This window comes from Lissotriton vulgaris, chromosome 2_2 (assembly GCF_964263255.1).
Source record: "Lissotriton vulgaris chromosome 2_2, aLisVul1.2, whole genome shotgun sequence".
NCBI lineage: Eukaryota > Metazoa > Chordata > Amphibia > Caudata > Salamandridae > Lissotriton > Lissotriton vulgaris.
Genome location: NC_141688.1, coordinates 295025904 through 295045038, shown reverse-complemented (window position 1 = coordinate 295045038; position 19135 = coordinate 295025904). Strand labels below are relative to the sequence as shown.

The 19135-nt window shown below is 43.0% G+C and overlaps 1 protein-coding gene across 1 annotated transcript in view; it reads left to right on the top strand.

Annotated features, from left to right (window-relative positions):
- LOC147729328 (astacin-like metalloendopeptidase) overlaps positions 1–19135 on the top strand; it is a 335057-nt gene that overhangs the window by 245683 nt on the left and 70239 nt on the right. Inside the window, exon 9 of the mRNA XM_086959823.1 lies at positions 3218–3400. Coding sequence (XP_086815949.1) covers positions 3218–3400 — 183 coding nt within the window. The remainder of the gene's footprint in view (positions 1–3217; positions 3401–19135) is intronic.

Genomic DNA, 19135 nt, shown 5'->3' with positions numbered 1-19135 from the left:
ATACTTAATTATAATTAATAATCTTTCACACAATGTAAAATTTTTATTCAATTTAAAAGAAATTATTTAAAAAAAACCAATATGATTATTTGTAATATTTTATAAGAAAAAAATCCTAATAATTTTTTGTACTTTTCAAAATTAAAATTAATACTTTTGCCTCACATTTAATTTAATTTCATTTTAATTTTTTCACTTTCATCAAAAATAATATTTTAATATAATTAATAATCCTTAACATAATTTTCAAAAAAGTATTTATATAATTTTATACAAATAAATAATGTAAACATTTTTTTAAGTTTTTTAAATTTATAAATATTTTCATATTTAAATATTTAAAATATTTAAACAGTAATTTTTTTAATTTTCTGTTACATAAACATTCTTCAATAACTCAAAAACTAAATTTCATAAAACCTCTATATGTCACAGCAACAATTGTTTTAAATTTTTTTGAATTTATAAATATTTTTAAAATGTCTAAATATGTATGAAAATATTAATAATAATTTTCATTTAACTAAATTTGCAATAATAATTTTGCAAAAAATTAAGGGGCCTATTACGATGGCGGGCAGACAAGTCCGACCACCACCATAACGGAATGCGGGACAGTCCGCGGCGGTGGCAAACCCTATTCTCAGCTTGGAATGCACGTCATGCATTAGCATGCACTACGTGACAGACACCGCACAGTGCCTGCCACCTTGTGCATGCAAACCCCAAAATCCTGGGGGCCCGTGTCGAGCCCCCAAAGGCAAAGACCACATGCCTTTCGCCACCATGGAAAGGTTGATATCTGCAGTCATCATAGTATGGATGACAGTGTCTTGCAGACAACGCAACCATATTACCCTTGTTTTCCGCTGGTAGACTCGTTGACCAGCAGTAAAGCTTCAGACTGTCTCTCCGTCTGCCACAGACCCCCAGTCATCATAATATGGCGGGAGGTCTTTGCTGTGTGGATGGTGGGAGGATCACCCCCACTGGGCTGGCGGAGACTACCGCCGGCCCAGCGGGGGCGATTCACCGGCCATCCTAATGGGCCCCAAAATTTGGATTTTTTTGATTTTAATTTATTTTTTAATATTTAAATATTTAAAAAGTAATTTTTTAATTCTTTTACACAAACATTAATCAATAACTCAAAAACGAAATTCCATAAAACCCCTATATGCCACAGCAACAATTTATTTAATATTACTAAATATAATTATGATATATAATTAATACCCCCAATATGTTTAATTTACTACCCACTACCCACCCTTATCCCCTATAAAACCAACATCCTGTTCCTAAAATATATACAAATTAATCAAATATATTACATTTAAAACAACATTTTTTAATTATTACCCACTCTTATGCGCAGTGACTGGCACCGCGCGGTGCCTGCCACCTTGTGCATGCAAATGCAGGGGGGTACCATAGGTACCCATGTGTGCACCCCCACCCACCAAAATCCTGGGGGCCGTGTCGGGCCCACAAAGGCAAATACCACATGCTTTCGCCGCCATGGAAAGGTTGATCTCCGCAGTCATCATAATATGGATGCAGTGTCTTGCAGACACCGCCACCATATTAACCTTGTTTTCCGCTGGTCGACTCATTGACCGGCAGTAAAGCGTCTGACAGTCTCTCCGTCCGTCATGGACCCCCCAGTCATCATAATATGGCAGCGTCTTTGCTGTGTGGATGGCAGGCGGATCACCCCCACTGTGCCGCTGTGACTACCGCAGGCCCAGCTGGGGCGATCCACCCACCATCCTAATGTGCCCCTAAATTTAGATTTTTGTTCATTTTTTGTTCATTTTTTAATATTTAAATATTTAAACAGTAATTTTTACATTTGCATTTACATAAACATTCTTCAATAACTCAAAAACTAAAATTCCATAAAACCTCTATATGCCACAGCAACAATTGTTTTACATTTTTTTGAATGTATAAATATTTTTAAAATCTCTAAATATTTATGAAAATATTAATAATATTATTAATATTAAATATTAATTAATTGATAAAAAGTCCGACCACCACCATAACAGAATGCGGGACAGTCCGCAAGGGGTGCAGTGGTCCCGCACCTGACATCAGGATGCCACCGCGGCGGTGGCAAACCCTATTCTCAGCTTGCACGCCATGCATTTGCATACACAACGTGACAGGCACCGCGCAGTGCCTGCCACCTTGTGCATGCAAATGCAGGGGTGTACCATAGGTACCCCCATGTGCACCCCCACCCCCCAAAATCCTGGGGACCCGTGTTGAGCCCCCAAAGGCAAAGGCCACATGCCTTTCGCCACCATGGAAATGTGGCCCAACATCCCGCTCCTAAAATATGAATGAAATGAAATGAAATGAAATGAATGAAATGAAATGAAATGAAAAGAGATTTATAAAGCGCATGGCTGCCCTTGAGCGTCCCAGCGCTACTTGAGCGTCCCAGCGCTATATACAAATATTAAAATATATTAAATTTGAAACAGCATTTTTAAATTACTACCCACCTTATCCCCTATAAACTCAACATCCCACTTCTAAAATATATACTAATGATTAAAATATATTACATTTTAAACAACATTTTAAAATTACTACCCACTCTTATCCGCTTTAATTCCAACAACCCGCTCCTAAAATAAATATTAAAACCAATAAAAATAAGTTATTTAAACAAAATATTCGTATTTAAACATTATAAATTTACAAAAACAAACAGCGCCCTTCCTCACCCTGTAACTGCGGTCCATTTAGGCCCCTTGCCACATGGCCCATTTTGGCTGGGTTTACCCCACATCCAAATGATATTACTGTTCCAGTAGCAGAGCTACACGTATTACACACTTCATTAATAGGTACACACAGAGCTAATATTCAGTTATTGTCGCACAACTTGCTGCACAACCTCCGAGACCTGGTAGCATAATCATTAGTCCCATTTATGATTAATACAGTAATGGGCAAGCGACCGCAAAATAAGGATGAACTTCCTTATTGGTTTTCTGAAAAATTTTGACAACTCAAAGATGTTTTTCAAAATACCACACCTGTGGAGAAACATAGAATCCTGACAATGAGTGTACCTAAAGGCCTGGTTCCCGAGTTGGCTGATTGTAACACTTGGGGTTAAGTGTTTGCATTGGTTTATTCGATGTGTTTCGGCAGCCCCTCAATGAACGTTCTCCCTTCCATTTGTTACGTGTTCAAGATGAACATGAGGCCGAGGCGGCCCTGGAGTTGTGGATGAGACTGGTGGGAGCATTCAATATTGTTTGCAATATGATCCTTGCTAATGTTAAGGGTGATGCAGTAAGCTTGCAGGTAGCGCAACGCTTGGAGGCTGTTGCAGACGCAGACAAACAGCGCGAATTGCCAAAGATTATTGCTAAAGGTAATAAAACCTTAGGATGCAATAATCTGGGAATTAAGCCATTTATTCAACCTCAAAATCTATTTCAATAGAAAGCCCAACCTGAGATGGAAGGGCACCCGTTCTTTCATAAAAAGAACTGGAAAAACAGGGGCAGCAACAACAGAAGCAGGGTTCGCCTGCTGGTTCACCGACACCGGAATCTTCTGAGCGAACTTATGATTTGAGCGTTCACGCGAAAATTAAGTCTCGTAATAGATATCAAGTTCCTGATCAGCGCTCTCCTTGTTCTTTATAGGACTCATCGGAGTCTCGAGTCGGTGGTGGAGAGCGTCAAGATTGCTGTAAAGGTGCGACCTCTTAACAGGGACGGGATCAACCTCGGCAGTTTGATGTGAAGGTCAAAGAAGAAGGACTGCCTTAGTTTGGACCCCAAATCAAAAGAAGAACGTTGCTCATTTAACAGCTAAATACGCCTCAGATGGTGAGGATGCTGCTCCTAGACTGGCAATGGGCAGTGACTCTGCTTGACAGCGCAGCAGAGGTAACCATAGTGCGGGAGGCACTGCATCCCTGTCTAAACGCGAGAGCAACTGATACATTTATTACAGTAGAAACAGCAGATAATCAAATGGCTCTCCCGGATAGACTCTATGAAATAGTCCTCCAAATTGAAGGTGATATACAGCGCATAGTTACTGTGTTTTTTTGGGGAAAATCTCACTTCTTCCTATGACTTTTTGTTGGCGGAGGCGGATTGGCCTCCACCATTTGTGTTGGCCGCTTCTAGAGGGGAGGACTTGATACTTCTGAGTTTTTCACCATACGTCCCTGTGGAACATGCAGAGGCTTACGCAGCGGAGTGGGCTTTGGCCCTTGCCCCAGCACTGTACCATAATCAAGTGGGCTGGGATAGGGATTCACCGGCACACGAGATTCCATTACGGTCACAGCCACAACCACAATATCCGATCAGACGGGAGGGAAAAGCTCCTGTTTGTGATGTTCTGACTCAATTGGAATATCAAGGTGTAATTTAATCCTATGTATTACAGATAAATAATCCGCTTATTACGGTATCGAAACAGGATGGTTCATACCTCTTTGCATTAGATTATCAAAATTTGATTAGTCATTGTCATATATTTGCGGTACTGAAAACCCACAGCTCTGCGCTAGTGAACAGCATCATTTGTAAAAGATATATGACGACACTGGATATATCCATTGGTTTCTACAGTCACAACTTGTCTCCTGAGAGCCGTGACTTGACAACATTTACCGCCGTCTGAAATTTCAAAAAAATTACACGCTTGCCTATGGGCAAGCCCCGGGGCTTATGCTGCACGTGTTGCGTCTTTATTACACAGCATAGACCCTGTTGCGTTCTCGTACGTTGATGATATTTATCTGACAGACAACAAGCTGATGCCGCATCTAGTCCGAGTCGACAGAATTATATTATTGTTTGCCGACTATGGATACAAATTTAATTTTGCACAATCACACATCGCTTGTTAGGCAGTGCTCTTGTTGGCCAATGAGCACAACAATGAAGGTAGGGGGTTAGCACCCCACTTTCTGGAGAAATATGTACAACTGCAACCTCCTACTACACTAAAGAAACTTCAGTCTTTGCTGGTATTTTTAATATCTGGAGGACATACATTCCCAATTATGCCCAGCGTATCAAACTGCTCTATGCGTTGATACAACCTACATTTACTTTTGCCTGCTAGTTACCAGAACATACCTTTGTTCTATGATCTTTGCAGTCTGATCTGCTAGAGACTAACTTCTTGTTGACATGTGATAATTCTACGTATCTGGTCATATGTATTGTACCAGGGACGGTGGGTTTAACGTACCTAATGTTCAACAAGGGGACACAGTACCTATTGCATACAAATCACACCTGTGCACAGCAGCGGAAATTCGCTTTTTAAATGTTGATAAGATTTTGACTGCAGTCTAAATGGTGATTCTCAAAGAATGCTCGCTGGCGCAGGGAAAATGCATTCTGATGGTTTCGCCTGGTGAACAACCTTTACAACGAAACCTTTACAACGCACTACCATTACAACGCGGTCATTACAACGCAAACCATTACAACGCATTGCGCTGGGGGGCGCTCTAGGATCGGGAATAAGTTTAATTTTCTATCCAACACCTTCCCTAGTGTCCACGGGGACTGGAGTTGGAATAGAAAATGAAACTTTTCACTATCCAGCACCTCTAAGCGCTATGCGTTGTAAAGGTATGCGATGTAAAAACCGCGTTGTAAAGGCAGGCGTTGTAATAGCCTGCGTTGTAACGTCATACATCCGTTTCGCCTATTCCTGCTTTAGAAGCGGTGACTAATGCAAGTGTACCAAACTCTAAGGCTTTACATTCCCAATGGGATACTGTCGCTGATGTCACGTTTATATTTGATCCTGCTCTCCAAACACAGGAGTTTTTACAGTATGAATATGTTCATCCTCCTCCATTGTCCTTGCTTCCTTTGGAAGAGTACAACTGTATCATTTACACCGATGGCTCGGCTTAACCGGCCATTGAGTCAAAACATGCTTATTCCCCGGCCTGCGCTTTTATTGCTGGTTCAATTGTAAATGCTGAATTTAAGTCTTCGATTGTGCATACGCAAGTTCTTGGAGACTGTGTGGCGCAATTGGTTGAGCTGTGTACTCTTATTCTAGCTCTCGAGTTTGTAGATTTTTTAAAAATTTTATTTAGAAGTATTGTATAGCGCTAGCTGGACCCCAGGGTATCAGAGCGCTTCACAGCAAGTACAGTAAAGAGCAGTTATTGGCAAGGACAAACATCTGCAGGTTATCAACTTAAGATCGTTCAAAAACGAAGTTACAATACAGATCTTCAGGCAGAGGGATATCTGGAAGAGTCACTTTTGGAGTTTCCGTTGCAGTTAAGAGCGCTCAAGGAAGAGGGCTTTGGGAAGGATCTTGAATTTCGGAAAGAAGGTGATCGTTCGGATGTGGGGAGGGATGGAGTTCCAGATCTTAGGTGCATTTCCTGTAAAGGATTTGTTTGCGGTTTTGAGTTACCGTGCTTTCAGTGGGAGTAGAAGTGTGTTGGAGCTTCTGAGGTTCCTGGACTGGCCAGCCCTTTTGAGTTTGGTGGCCAGGTATTCTGGTTTACCGGTGTGCAGGGCTTTGTGGGTGAGACAGGCTGTTCGGAAGCTGACTCGTTGATCAATAGGTAGCCATTTCAGCTCCTTGAGTGCCGGAGAAATGTGTTTGAATTTCTTAGTTCCTGTGTCTATTCTTGCTGCGGCATTGAGGGTGGTGGTCAAGGGACCTAGGTGGGATTTTGCTGTCCCAGTCAGGGCTGCGATTCCGTAATCAATTCTGGAGAGCACCAGTGCCTGGGCGACTTGTTTAAGATCTTTCGGTGGGAGGAAGGGTATTATTTTGTATAGCAGTTTCAAATTTAGAAATGCACTTTTGGCGGCTTTTGAGATGTTTTTTTTCTTGTCCAGTTTGGGGTCAAGGGTAAGACATAGGGATTTCACCGAGTCCTTTGGCGCAAGGGCACCAATGAGGGCATCAATGGCTGTGAGCCATTCTTCGATTTGGGGGTTTTCATCGCTGTTAAAAATGAAGAGAATTTCTGTTTTTTCTTGGTTGAGTTTGAGATGGTTCGCTAAGAGCCAATGTTGGACCTCTTTGAGCGTGACATTTAGTCTGTGTATGTCTTTGATCGCGGTGGTTTCCAGATAAAGTTGTGTATCATCTGCGTAGAGGTGGAAGGGGATGTTAGAGTTCCTGAGAAGAGTGGTGAGGCGTTCCATGTAAATGTTGAAAAGTTCAGGAGAGAGTACTGACCCTTGGGGAACTCCTCTGTTGATGGGAAGGGGGTCAGACTCAGAGTTATTGATTTTTAATCTTTGCGTGCAGTTGAGAAGAAAGGAGGAGAACCAGTTTAGTACCGTCAATTCAATGCCCACTCTTTCCTGGAGGACTTTGAGGAGCAGATTGTGATCTACAGTGTCAAACGAGGCCAATACATCGAGGAGAATTAGAAGGCTGCATTGGTCTGAGTCAAGTGATTTGTGGAGATCATCTAAGACATTTAAGATTGCGGTCTCAGTACTGCATCCCTTTCTGAATCCTGATTGAGGAGGGTCTAGTAACTTGATATTCTCTAGGTGTTGGGTTAGCTGTGGAAGAACGCATCTTTCAAGAGTTTTGGATAAAAGAGAAAGGTTCGATACCGGTCTGAAGTTGTTAATGTGAATACTCTTGTTATGTGCGATTCTTACTACTGTCTCCAGTCTTTTAATGACAACATATTCTTTTGGTCTCAAAAAGATTATTGAGACTCTAAGGGTAGCACAATAAAGCATAAAAGGCTATGGGTTCGAATGGAGGAGCTTCAAAAACACCTGCCACTCACACAGGTTATTCACACTCTTGGCCAATAGCGTGTGGGAGCACATGCTGTTTGTAATTCTTTGGCTGATGATGCAGCCAAATCTCCCGAACAACAACATGGACCGCATACTTCCATTGATCACAGCAGAACATGTGGGCATGACTTCTGCACATGCTGGAGTGTCTGTGACAGTGTCTATTCTACAACAACGTTAATGGTGGGGATCTTTAAATAAATAAAGCCATAGTTATGTGCTTTCTTGTGACATTTGTCAACAAATTAAACCCACTACTGTTTCACGTCCACCACAGACACAGCTATATATATCAAATTAGCCTTTGGCTGTATATATCTTGATCACTGAGGTCCATTGAGTTCCAATACTGCATATAAATATCTTTTTGTTGCAGTTCAATCGTGCTCTAGACTCCTCTGGGTTTGTCACAATGCAGTGCTGACACTCAAAATATCATTAGAGATTTGCATGTCTTTGTCGGGACGTTTGCCTGTGGCACCTTCCATTCAGACCAAGGTCCGTACAAGGACGCGTTGAAATCTTTGGGGTTGCTGGTGCAGTTTTAGTCTCCATACAGGCCTTTGGGCAATTCTATAGTGGAGCGAATGAACCATGACTTAAAGCAGTCTTTGACAGCTGGAATCTTAGGTACTGGCAGGAACTGGCTTGCTCATTTGTGTGGGGTACAACGTGCACTAAATAATCTCCCAAGAATATCTCTGGGTGGGCGGACCCCATACAAAATGTTCTTTGGCATCAAAATGTTTTTGCCTGACCTTGATGATTAGAAGTGGTGGCAGCGGCTGCCACATTTGACTAAGATAACCACTCTACTATGTTCAAAAGACCTGTGACAGCTACGCTGCTGAACATATGCCCTCTTCCACTGACGCAGCAATACTGATTCATGTCCTCTGCTGGCTTCCCAAGATTGGAGATCCTGTACAAAAAAGGGTTGAGAACAAAAAATTATTTGGTCCCCCTTATCATGTACCGGTCCAGGTTCTTATTGGCAGTATCACTCGTATAGTGATACTGCCACCTTTGCCTGGTCGAAAAGATAATGTCAAGTTACACCATCTGGCCGATTCTGAATAGCGTGACTCTGAGTGTTTCCTCCAACGCTCTTCCTTTGAATCTGGTGATGTCTGCATCTTCAACTGATTCCAGTGTCGGTGAGGGTGAGATGGAAAGTTCGGCTAGTCTTTTGCCTTCTGTGTCTTCATCCACAGTGCTTTTCAACACGGATGTTGAGTTTATTTATCCTACTGATGAGTGTCATATAGAGGTACTGGACAGTCCTTTACATCATGAGGATAATGCTGCGCTGCCACCATTGCTGAATGTGGGTGTCAGCGGTTATTTTGAGGACCGTACCAGCTTCTAATATGACTATTCTTTGTCTTCTTCTGTGGCATCTGCACCATCAAAAACAAGTATTTTTGTTCTCTTGGTTCAAAAAGACTTACCTGGTCCCGCGCTGGACCTACATCTGGTTGGTGCTTATCCTGATTTTCCTTTTTAGTCAATTGGATTTGTGACAGTGTTCTTCTTGCTCATCAATGGTCATTATTTGCCAGAACGCTCTGCTGTAAAGTTGGTAGATGGTATTCTGGCTCCCCACACATCGTCCCATATCATGAAACAAAATCAATCAATTGGGAACCTTTCAGCTTTCCCAGTTGCAGACGGCATCATTTAGGATAAAGTAGCATTCGAAATTCGACAAAAGGTCCTTAAGATAACATATGTGTTTCGTGTCTCCTTAGAAGGTGTGGTAACACTAGACATACATTCTGATGATTGGGAAGTACAAGCAGTATATTCATAGTTTTTTGGTTTGAAATATTATGCTGCTTTTGATGCTGAAGATTTATATTTAAATACTGCCAATTATGCTGATTTGTTCTGTTATCAACACTATGGCCACCATTTCTTGCACAAAACAAACATGTTAAGACCCACTTTTAATTACACACAGTGGGAACAGTGCCCAACTCCGTTACAGGGTAGCTCAAAAACACTTAAAAATAAGTAAACTTATTTCACTGACTATAACACGTCCAATCCAAACTCCTATTTCCTTAAACTGAAAATTCCGTCTCAATCAAAATTTATTTTGACACACATGAAGTTAGTATATTCAATATTCAAACAGTTTTAGGACTGACTTGGCCTTACAGGGTTATGATCACTGGGAAAATACAATTGATTTAAAATCGATTTGGGATCTAAAATTTGGCAGGTGCAAGTAATCGAGGCTTTGCATCGTGTATGCCTGATACCGACTCAAATATTGTTTTCAAATTTAAATGACACGGTGCACCAAACTACTTGTTTTGACATGACTACTGCCAGAAATTTCAATACTCCTTCCATTCCGTCATTGGCTGAATCTGATAATTGGCTTAATCACACCAATTATACAATAGATGTCCTACAAGCTCTGTTTCAAAATGACAGTTTCAATATCTCTGATGTTGACCCTTTGGGATGGTTGTTGTGGCAAACCAATTCTAATGCTTGTATACTGTGTTTTTATAATGCGACAACAGGTTTCACACAAACTCGACCTGACCCCTGATACCACATTCACACTCGGTCACCACATATTCGGTGGTAAAATTGTGTCAACAGTGGTTAGAACATTCCACTCCGTCATCGGTGAAACAACATCTGCCAGTTTTGTCAAGCCACATCTACTTGTCTGATTTTCTCTTAGGTCCTAAATCTCCAAGATCAAAAAAAAATATCTATGCAACATACAATGAACTATGGAAAATTTCTCAAATTGAAGCAGCAACCTGTCTGCTCCAAAATGACAAAGCTAATTTGGAAAAAGTTCTTGCAGTGGTGGATAATATCTGTTATTGATATTGTTCAGAATGATGCTTCTGTTTTATATCGTGGTAAAAATCAATTACGATCTATAATGCAATTCACATGGATATTACAGACACTCAAAATTGCAAAAGTACCAAGGGATTATTTGAATGTTTCAGCATTGTTTTTACCTTTTAAACTAACTGAGAAACAGAGGTACATGTCCATAAAAGATGCTACATACACACTATTACACATTGAACAATTGGAATACTAGTCATTTTCTGTAGTGGAAACTGATTTGGCTGTATGGCTGAATCATTGCGTTATCTCTCTGCCTTTTTTACTGTTTCAGTTTAAATCTTGCTTGAAACATTTCCCGATAGGCTGCTTCGAACCCTTGGGCGGTTCATTCCTGCATAAATTTTGGTCCCTTCCATTTACTTACAGATGTCAACGGGAGAATACAGAAGTTTTCTTAACAGGAGAGGACTGCGATTCCACAGTAGAACACTCCCTAGTGTGCAAACAAGTTGAATTGCACAGTGCTTGAAATGTGTCTGCACCTATTCTGGTTTGTTTTTCAAAGGGAACACCAGTTCCGGCAATAATTCCCACTCTCATATTGCTTTCTAATGGCAGTTATCTTATTTTGAACAACATCGAGTGCTGTGGCTTTCGGGCAGGCATCCCGTATATAGTAATGTTTTCCCACTGTGCAACTTGTTGCAGCAATGTGCTATTTCCATCTCCACACTAGGCTGTGGATAGTTCCCTTTGGTGTTCCATTCCTACTGTGAAGACAGATTTCAATAAATTAAAGCAGACTCAAAGCACTATTGTTTCAACAAGAAATGGCTCTCACTTCGGCTCGAGACACCTTCGAATTGCAGGTGGCTATAACATCTGGTGAGATTCAGTCACTGCTGAACACGAATCTCCTACTACATTTTTTAGAACTGATACATAGAATATTTAATGCATCTGATACAGAAGGCCTTGCTAATTTTTTTTTACTTGTAGGATCCGGCCTTGTAACTTCTTTTCAGAGGATTTTTGGACTAATACCAGCCTTTGTATATTCTATATTTTCCAGCGCCTTCGGAGGCTTTCCATTAATACTGGCTCTAGTGGCTGGCATGCTAGCACTTCTGCTCCTGTTACGCAATGGCTGCCCATCTTGTGGTACTGCACAGATCCAGCCAATTGCAACTGTACAGTGACTAAATGCAGCAGCTTTTTCGATGCTTGCTATTAGCAATGCTCAGCGTGACTTATGGACTAACTTTTCACTTTGCCTACTTCACTTGCGTGCAACCTGTGTTTTACTGCCAACTATTCCCTTTCTATTCAGCTTTGGATTCATGCTTTTCCAATACGTCATGCACTGACCCCGATAATGATCTGTTAACGGGTCCCTTAGTGGCCCATGACCAGGTCTGTTCACGGGATGGCCGCAGGGCACGCGCGTCTGCTGTTGGAGTGCTGGCTGAATGGAATATCTGTGCAGCTGCACAGCACCCTTTGTAATGGAGTTTCATTGAATAACACGTAAGTTGCCCGGATATGCTTTTGGAGGCATTAGATTATGAGGAACACATGTGTTCCTTCGATCTACTTGGTTGGATGGCATCCCTATTTGCTACAAAAGATAGGGATGACCTTTCGGAACAAATTGCATATTTGGGATCACGTACTTTGATGGATGTTTCAACTCCAAAAAAATCCTGTTCTCAATGAACAACAAAAATCTTTTTTTGAGGCCTCTTGCCTCTGCTAACCTTTAAACTCTGTTTGGGTCCTTTTATCTGTATGCTATGACGTGTCCAGGGGGAGAGTGCAGTATGGCCGTTGGGGACATTGTCAACATTGCTAAAATAGCATGAACTCTGCTGCCATGATGCTGCCTTTGCGCATGTTACTACATGACTTTATTTTGCAAGACTCTGTTTGTGCCTTTCTCATGAGAACTGTCTGATTTCTGAGTTCTCTGCCTGTTCCTGAAGTTTAGTCCGCACACGTACAAGGTCGATAAACAATGCCCCTTGTTATTCTGTTCAGGTCAGTCCCTAGACCTTAGACAAAACATGCTACACAGCTGCACGCTGTACTTGTATTACGATATTATGGGATTGCATGTTGGTTTGATCCCTGGAGAGGGACCTTTCCAGGGAGAAGAGCTATGCTGTGCCTATGATGTGAAAACTACCATCTAGGCACTAAGGTATGGGGTTTTCTGACAAAGCCCAGAGATCTTCCTTCTATACTACTATTATAAAGAGAGAACACACACCTTTGAGCCAAGTAAACTCAGGAACCCAAGCGCCAATCCACACACCCGATACATTGTAGAAATTGTCAGGGTGTGCAGATGGACATAGGCTATAAAAAATTTTTAAAAACGTAAATTAAAAAATATAACTTTTAAACAAAAGTAGTTCCCTGAAAGTAGCGCCGGCCGCGACGCTGCGCTGGCCGCAACGTAGCGCTGGCTGCGACGTGTGTGATGACGAGGAGGAGCGGCATGGAGCGGCGGTGAAGTGAGGAGCGCGAGGAGTAGCGGCGGCTCAGGTGCGTCATGACGAAGAGGAGCGGCGGACATGGAGCGGCGGTGAAGTGAGGAGCGCGGGAAGGAGCGGCATCTCAGGTGAGTTAAAGGCACATTGGAGTCACGTCGGGGCGGGAGGGGAGCGGGTGTGCACGGAGGGACGGCCGGGAGGAGTCGGGGTGGGACGGGGTCGGAGCGGGAGCGGGTGTGCACAGAGGACGGGCGGGCGCCCTTAGGGCACGCACGCATCAAATGCTACCCCCAGCCCCTTTCTGCCCCAGGCAACGCTGGGGCGGGCTGCTAGTTATATAATAAAACTTCTTCTTTCCAAGGGGAGGGTGGTTAGGCCTTATAGTCCTTTATTCAATGTCTGTATACGTTGATTTCCCCTTTCATAGTCTATGGACTTGCTACAATGCTAACTGTGTTAGGTTTATGTGTTTTGCTGCTGGTAGTGGCTCGTATAGTGCATTATACAGCACAACAGTTAAAAATAAATGTTTTAAACTATAACCATGTTTCTATCTAATCTTATTGTGGACAAGTACGAGTGAGTGAATGAAAAGGTACGTGTTACTACCACCATTCCTGAGAGAGTAGGGAGTGTTGTGTTCTAGGTTGTCTAATAATTTGTAGCTTTGTGATTATGTAGGAGTACAAATGAGACACTAAAGCTTGTCGGTTTTGGGATTTTGGGTACTGAGGCAGTAGGAAGGTTTAGCCCCTACACACTGAGGTCCTGATTTCCTGCGCATAGTTCTGTGTATGTGCAATATCCCAGCAACATTCTGAAGTAGGGATAGTACTGTGGAGGATACTGATAGTGTCAGTGGTAAGTGCAGATGGTCCTTCCTTTGCTGTAGATTGAGGACAGTCGTGACAGATCTTGTGACGTAGATGATGTTTGTGTCTGTGATAATCATGGATGGTGATGATTACTGATTAGATGAGTGACATCTGCAGCAGGGATGGTACTATAGATGATGGGAATTGTGCCAGCGGTAAGCAGAGATCGTGCTGGTTACACTGTAGATTGACTGTATCTGTGAATGGGTCTTGTGGTGGAGATCATAGTAAAGTCTGTGATAAGAATGGGTGGGGTAGTGATGATTACAAAATATATGAGTGACATCTGTGGCAGCGATGGTAATAATGATAATCCACATTTGTAAAGCGCGAACAATCACCAATCAAGGGCCTCTAGGAGCTGGGGGCCGTCAGGAAGATTAAGCAAGCTATTGCCCAGAGTCACATGGTGCTGGGCTAATCTGCTGCTGGCACCGGGGATTGAACCGTGATCCCCAGATTCCAGAGTCAGTCGCCCTGGCCGTGGCGCCACACCTCTTCCTTACTGCAGATTGTGGTAGTGGTAAGTAGAGATGGTGCTGGTTACACTGTAGATTGACTGCATATGTGTGGTCGAGATGCAGCTTGTGTCTGTGATAAGCTTGGTTGCTTATAATTACAGATTAGATGAGTAACATCTGCTGCAGGGATGGTACTGTAGATTATGCAGATTGTGTCAGTGATTAGCAGAGATGGTGCTGGTCACACTCTAGATTGAATGCATCTGTGTCATGTCTCGTCTTGTAGATAATGCTTGTGTCTGTGATAAGTATGGGTGGTGATGATTACAGATTAGGTGAGTGAAATCTGCGGCAGGGATCGCACTGTAGATGATGCAGATTGTGCCAATGGTAAGCAGAGATGTTGCTGGTTACACTGTGGATTGACTGCATCTCTTCAGTTGTTGTTGTGGCTCTGAGAAACTTGGGAGGTGTTGATTACAGATTGAGTGACATGTGTGCCATCGATGGTACTGTAGATGATGCAGATACTGTCAGTGGGAAACAGAGATGGTTGTGGTTGCACTGTAGATTGACTGCACCTGAAATAGGTCGTGTGGTGGAGATGATGCTTGTGTCTGTGAAAAGCATAGCTGCTGATGATTATAGATTAGATGAGTGACATGTGCGCATTGATGTTACTGTAGATAATGCAGATTGCGTCAGTGTTATGCGAAGATGGTTGTGGTTACACTGTAGATTCACTGCATCTGTGACGTCTTCTGATGGAGATGATGCTTTTGTCTGTGATAAGCGTGGTTGGTGATGTTTACAGATTAGATGGGTGACATCTTTGGCAGGGATGGTACTAAAGATGATGCGGATTGTGTCAGTGCTAAGCAAAGTTGGTGCTGTGTACACTTTAAGTTGACTGCATCTATGAAAGGTCTTGTGGTGCAGATTATGCTTGTCTGCGATAAGCGTGGGTGGTGATGATTACAGATGAGATGAGTGACATCTTCTGCAAGGTTTTTATTGTAGATGATGCAGATTGTGTCAGCGGTAAGCACAGATAGTCTTTCTTACACTATAGATTGATTCGGACAGATAGTGTGACGGAGAGTATGGTTGTGTCTGTGATAAGAGTAGGTGATGAGGATTACAGATTGGATGAGTGACATCTGCGGCAGGGATGGTACTGTAGATGATAGTGATTGTGTCAGTGGTAAGCACAGATGGTCCTTCTTATGCTGTAGGTTGATGAAAGATGTGATAGATCTTGTGACGCAGATGATGCTTGTGTCTGTGATAAGCATGGGTGGTGATGATTACAGGTTAGGTGAGTGAAATGTCTGGCTGCGATGGCACTGTAGATGATGTGGGTTGTGTCAGTGGTAAGCAGAGATGGGTCTGGTTGCTCTGTAGGATGACTGCATCTCTGTCAGTTATTGTGGTGGAGATGATGCTAGTATTTCTGTTTAGTATAGGTTGTGATGATTACAGATTAGATTAGTGACATCTGTGAAAGGGATGGTACTATAGATTATGTGTATTATGTCGGTGGTAAGCAAAGCTTGTAGAGCGTGCAGCTGCCTCCAGTGGAGGAAACCCAGAGCTAAATGTGGAAATCAGGAGGTGGAAGCAGAATACCAATAGTTACAGGTGCTAGGGAAGGCCAAAAAAACAAGTTTTTAGAAGTTTGCGGAAAGCAGATTCAGAGTTGGCCTTCCTGATGTGTTCGGGCAAGGAGTTCCACAGATGGGCAGTTCTTACCATAAATGACCAGCCCCCAAATCTAGCTTTTGCAAAGGGGGGATTAACAAGGAGTTCTTGAAGATTGGATCTCAGGCTCCTTGTCTGATGGTATTTACAGAGTCTTTTCCTCAGGTAGTTAGGGCCCGTTTCTCTGACTGCCCTGTATGGGAGAGTTAGCGTATTGAATTCTATCCTCATTTTTACTGGCAGCCAATGCAAGCTACGTAGATGGGGGATATGTGGTGTCGTATCGGGATATTTCTTGTGAGCCTGGCGGCTACATTTTGTAGAGTCCCTAGCTTCCTGATCAGGTAGTCTGGCAGACCCAGGTACATACTATTAGCGTAGTCTAACTGAGACGTGATCAGTGCATGGACCACTGTTTTTCTACAGTCCATGGGTCAGAGATGGAGGAATCTCCACAGGGACTTCATTTCCCAAAAACATGAAGAGGAAACATGGCTTATCTGAGTCTTGCATGAAAGGGCAGAGTCAAACTTGAACCCCAAGTTCCTAGCTGAGGACACAGGTTGAGGGGGGGGGGGGGGATAGAGCTTGGATGGCCACCATAAGTCCGAGTGAGGAGGAGATGGATGGTTAAAGAACAGAACCTTCGGTTTGTTAGTATTCAGCCTCAGACAGTTATCGGTAATTCAGACTGAGATATCGATTTGACAATGTCTAAAGTTTGAGAATGCTGCCTCGGCAAAATCCCTAAAGGAAAACACAAGCTGTGTATCATCAGCGTATGAGATGACACTTACCCCATGCTGTTCAATTAGCGGAGCTAGAGGGGAGAGGTAAACATTCAAAAGAGTCAGGCTTAAGGCCGAGCCTTGGGCTACTCCACAAACTATGGGGCGCGGGGATGAGATGTGAGGATGCAGCAATATTTTCTGGCACCGGTCTTCAAGAAAGGAGCCAACCACGATAGAGTGGTCCCTGTCACTCACAGTTGTCTGAGTCTAGCTAGAAGGATCATGTGTGACACCGTATCGATCGCTGCAGACAGATCTAACGAGCATTGCACAGTGACCATTATCCAAGGTCTCCCGGACAGTCTCAGCTATTTCCAGCAGCACTGTCTCTGTGCTGTACCCGGACCTAAAGTCAGACTGGGAGTCGTGGAGAAGTTTGTTAAATTCTACGAATTCAGATAATTGTTTCTGTACTTCCTTTTCCAGGATTTTAGCTGGTGCCGGCAGGAGGGAGATGGCCTAAAGTTTTTAAATTCAGCCGGATCTGCATCCTCTTTCTTGAGGATGGGTTGAACAAGTGCAGTTTTCCAGACTAAAAGAAAAATGCCTGTTTTCAAAGAAGAGTTCCAGTGTAGATTTAAGTGGGGTTTAGTAATGGGGCCAGAAGTTTAAAGAACCTAGCTGGACAAGGGTCTAATGGAGACCCGGACTTCGTTTTTTCCAACTGAATGAGAGAAGCCTCCAGGCTGAAGGTACTGAATTCAGACCAAGTATGAGGTAGGTGAGAAGAGGGAAAAGGTGTAGTTATTAGTACCCTTGTGGAGAATGAAGAGTAGATGGTTTGTATTTTCTCTTGAAAAAATAATGAAAGGCCTATGCAGAGGGTGGCAAAGGATACTATAGGGGAGATTTACAAGCCCCTTGCGCCTCTTTTACGCCGCCGTTGCATCACTTTTGTGACGCAGCGGCGGCGCAAAAGATGCGCCATGGTGCGGGGTATTTACAACGTGACGCATCTCCCAGATGCGTCACGTTGTAAAGCCCTGCGCCAGAAGAAGGCGTACCATCTCGGGGAGGGGGGAGTGTTCTGCTGCAGGAACGCCTCACAAAAGTGGCTGAGTGAAATCTACAAGATTTCACTCTGTCACTTTTGGGCCCATGCTGTGTCAAAACTCTGCGCCTGCTTGAAGCAGGCGTAAGGATTGACGCAGCATTGTGGAGATAGGGCCCCCAGTGCATTGCTGGAGCTGCGTCACACTTGCGACGCAACTCCAGCATTGCGCGGCTTTTACGGCACAGATGCGTGACGCATCTGTGCCGTTTTTGCCCTATGGTGCGCTGCATTGTAAATGCGGCGCATCCAGGTTGGCGGAGCTGCGGCGCACAATAACTGGGGCATCCCTGCTGATATGCAGGGATGCGCCAGTTATTGTAAATCTGCCCCATAGTTTCTATGCGTTGAATCAGGTTTAGTGAAATCTTTAACAGTCTTAAAAATTTATTTTGCATATCGTTTTAATGCTATTCTGTAAGCATTTTTAGACTCTATTTTGTAGGTTTTCTGCTAGACCCGCTAAAGCTTCTTGCATAGACTTTTCTCAGTATGGAGTTCTGGTGCGAACCAGAGGGCCGTAGGTTTGTTTCTAGCCAATTCCATAGTCTTTATAGGGGCTATAGTGTCAAGGGATGATGTAACCCAGTGATTGAAGATAGTGGAATAACTGTTTACCGGTCAGCACTATAGGAGTATTCAGTGGAACAGGATCTATTGCATCGGGGCTAACTTTCCTCCAATTCCTTCTATCTTCATAGACAGGTTTCACAGGGTTCTTGCACTTGGTCATGGGCAGGTTAAATGGTATAAGACTATGATTTGACCAAGTAAGGGGGATAGAGTCCCTAGTTGTTAGGATTGGAATGTGGATGAAAATAAAATTTAACATGTGGCCTGCTACATGTGTAGGCATGCAGATCTTTTGAATGAGATTTTGTCCTTTAAGAGTCTCGGCCAACTGAGAGGCCGGAGTGCACTGCTTGTTGTCCATATGGACATTAACGTCACCCAGGACTACAAAATGTGCATATTTCAATGAGAGATCTGCGATGAAATTGCAAGGCTCCTGTTTCTCAGCAGGTTTAGAGTCAGGGAGTCTGTACACTAGTACTCCTGCAATAGAAAAGGTTGGGGAGATTTTAATGCTATAGGACATTGCTTCTATCAATCCTGTTAGTTCA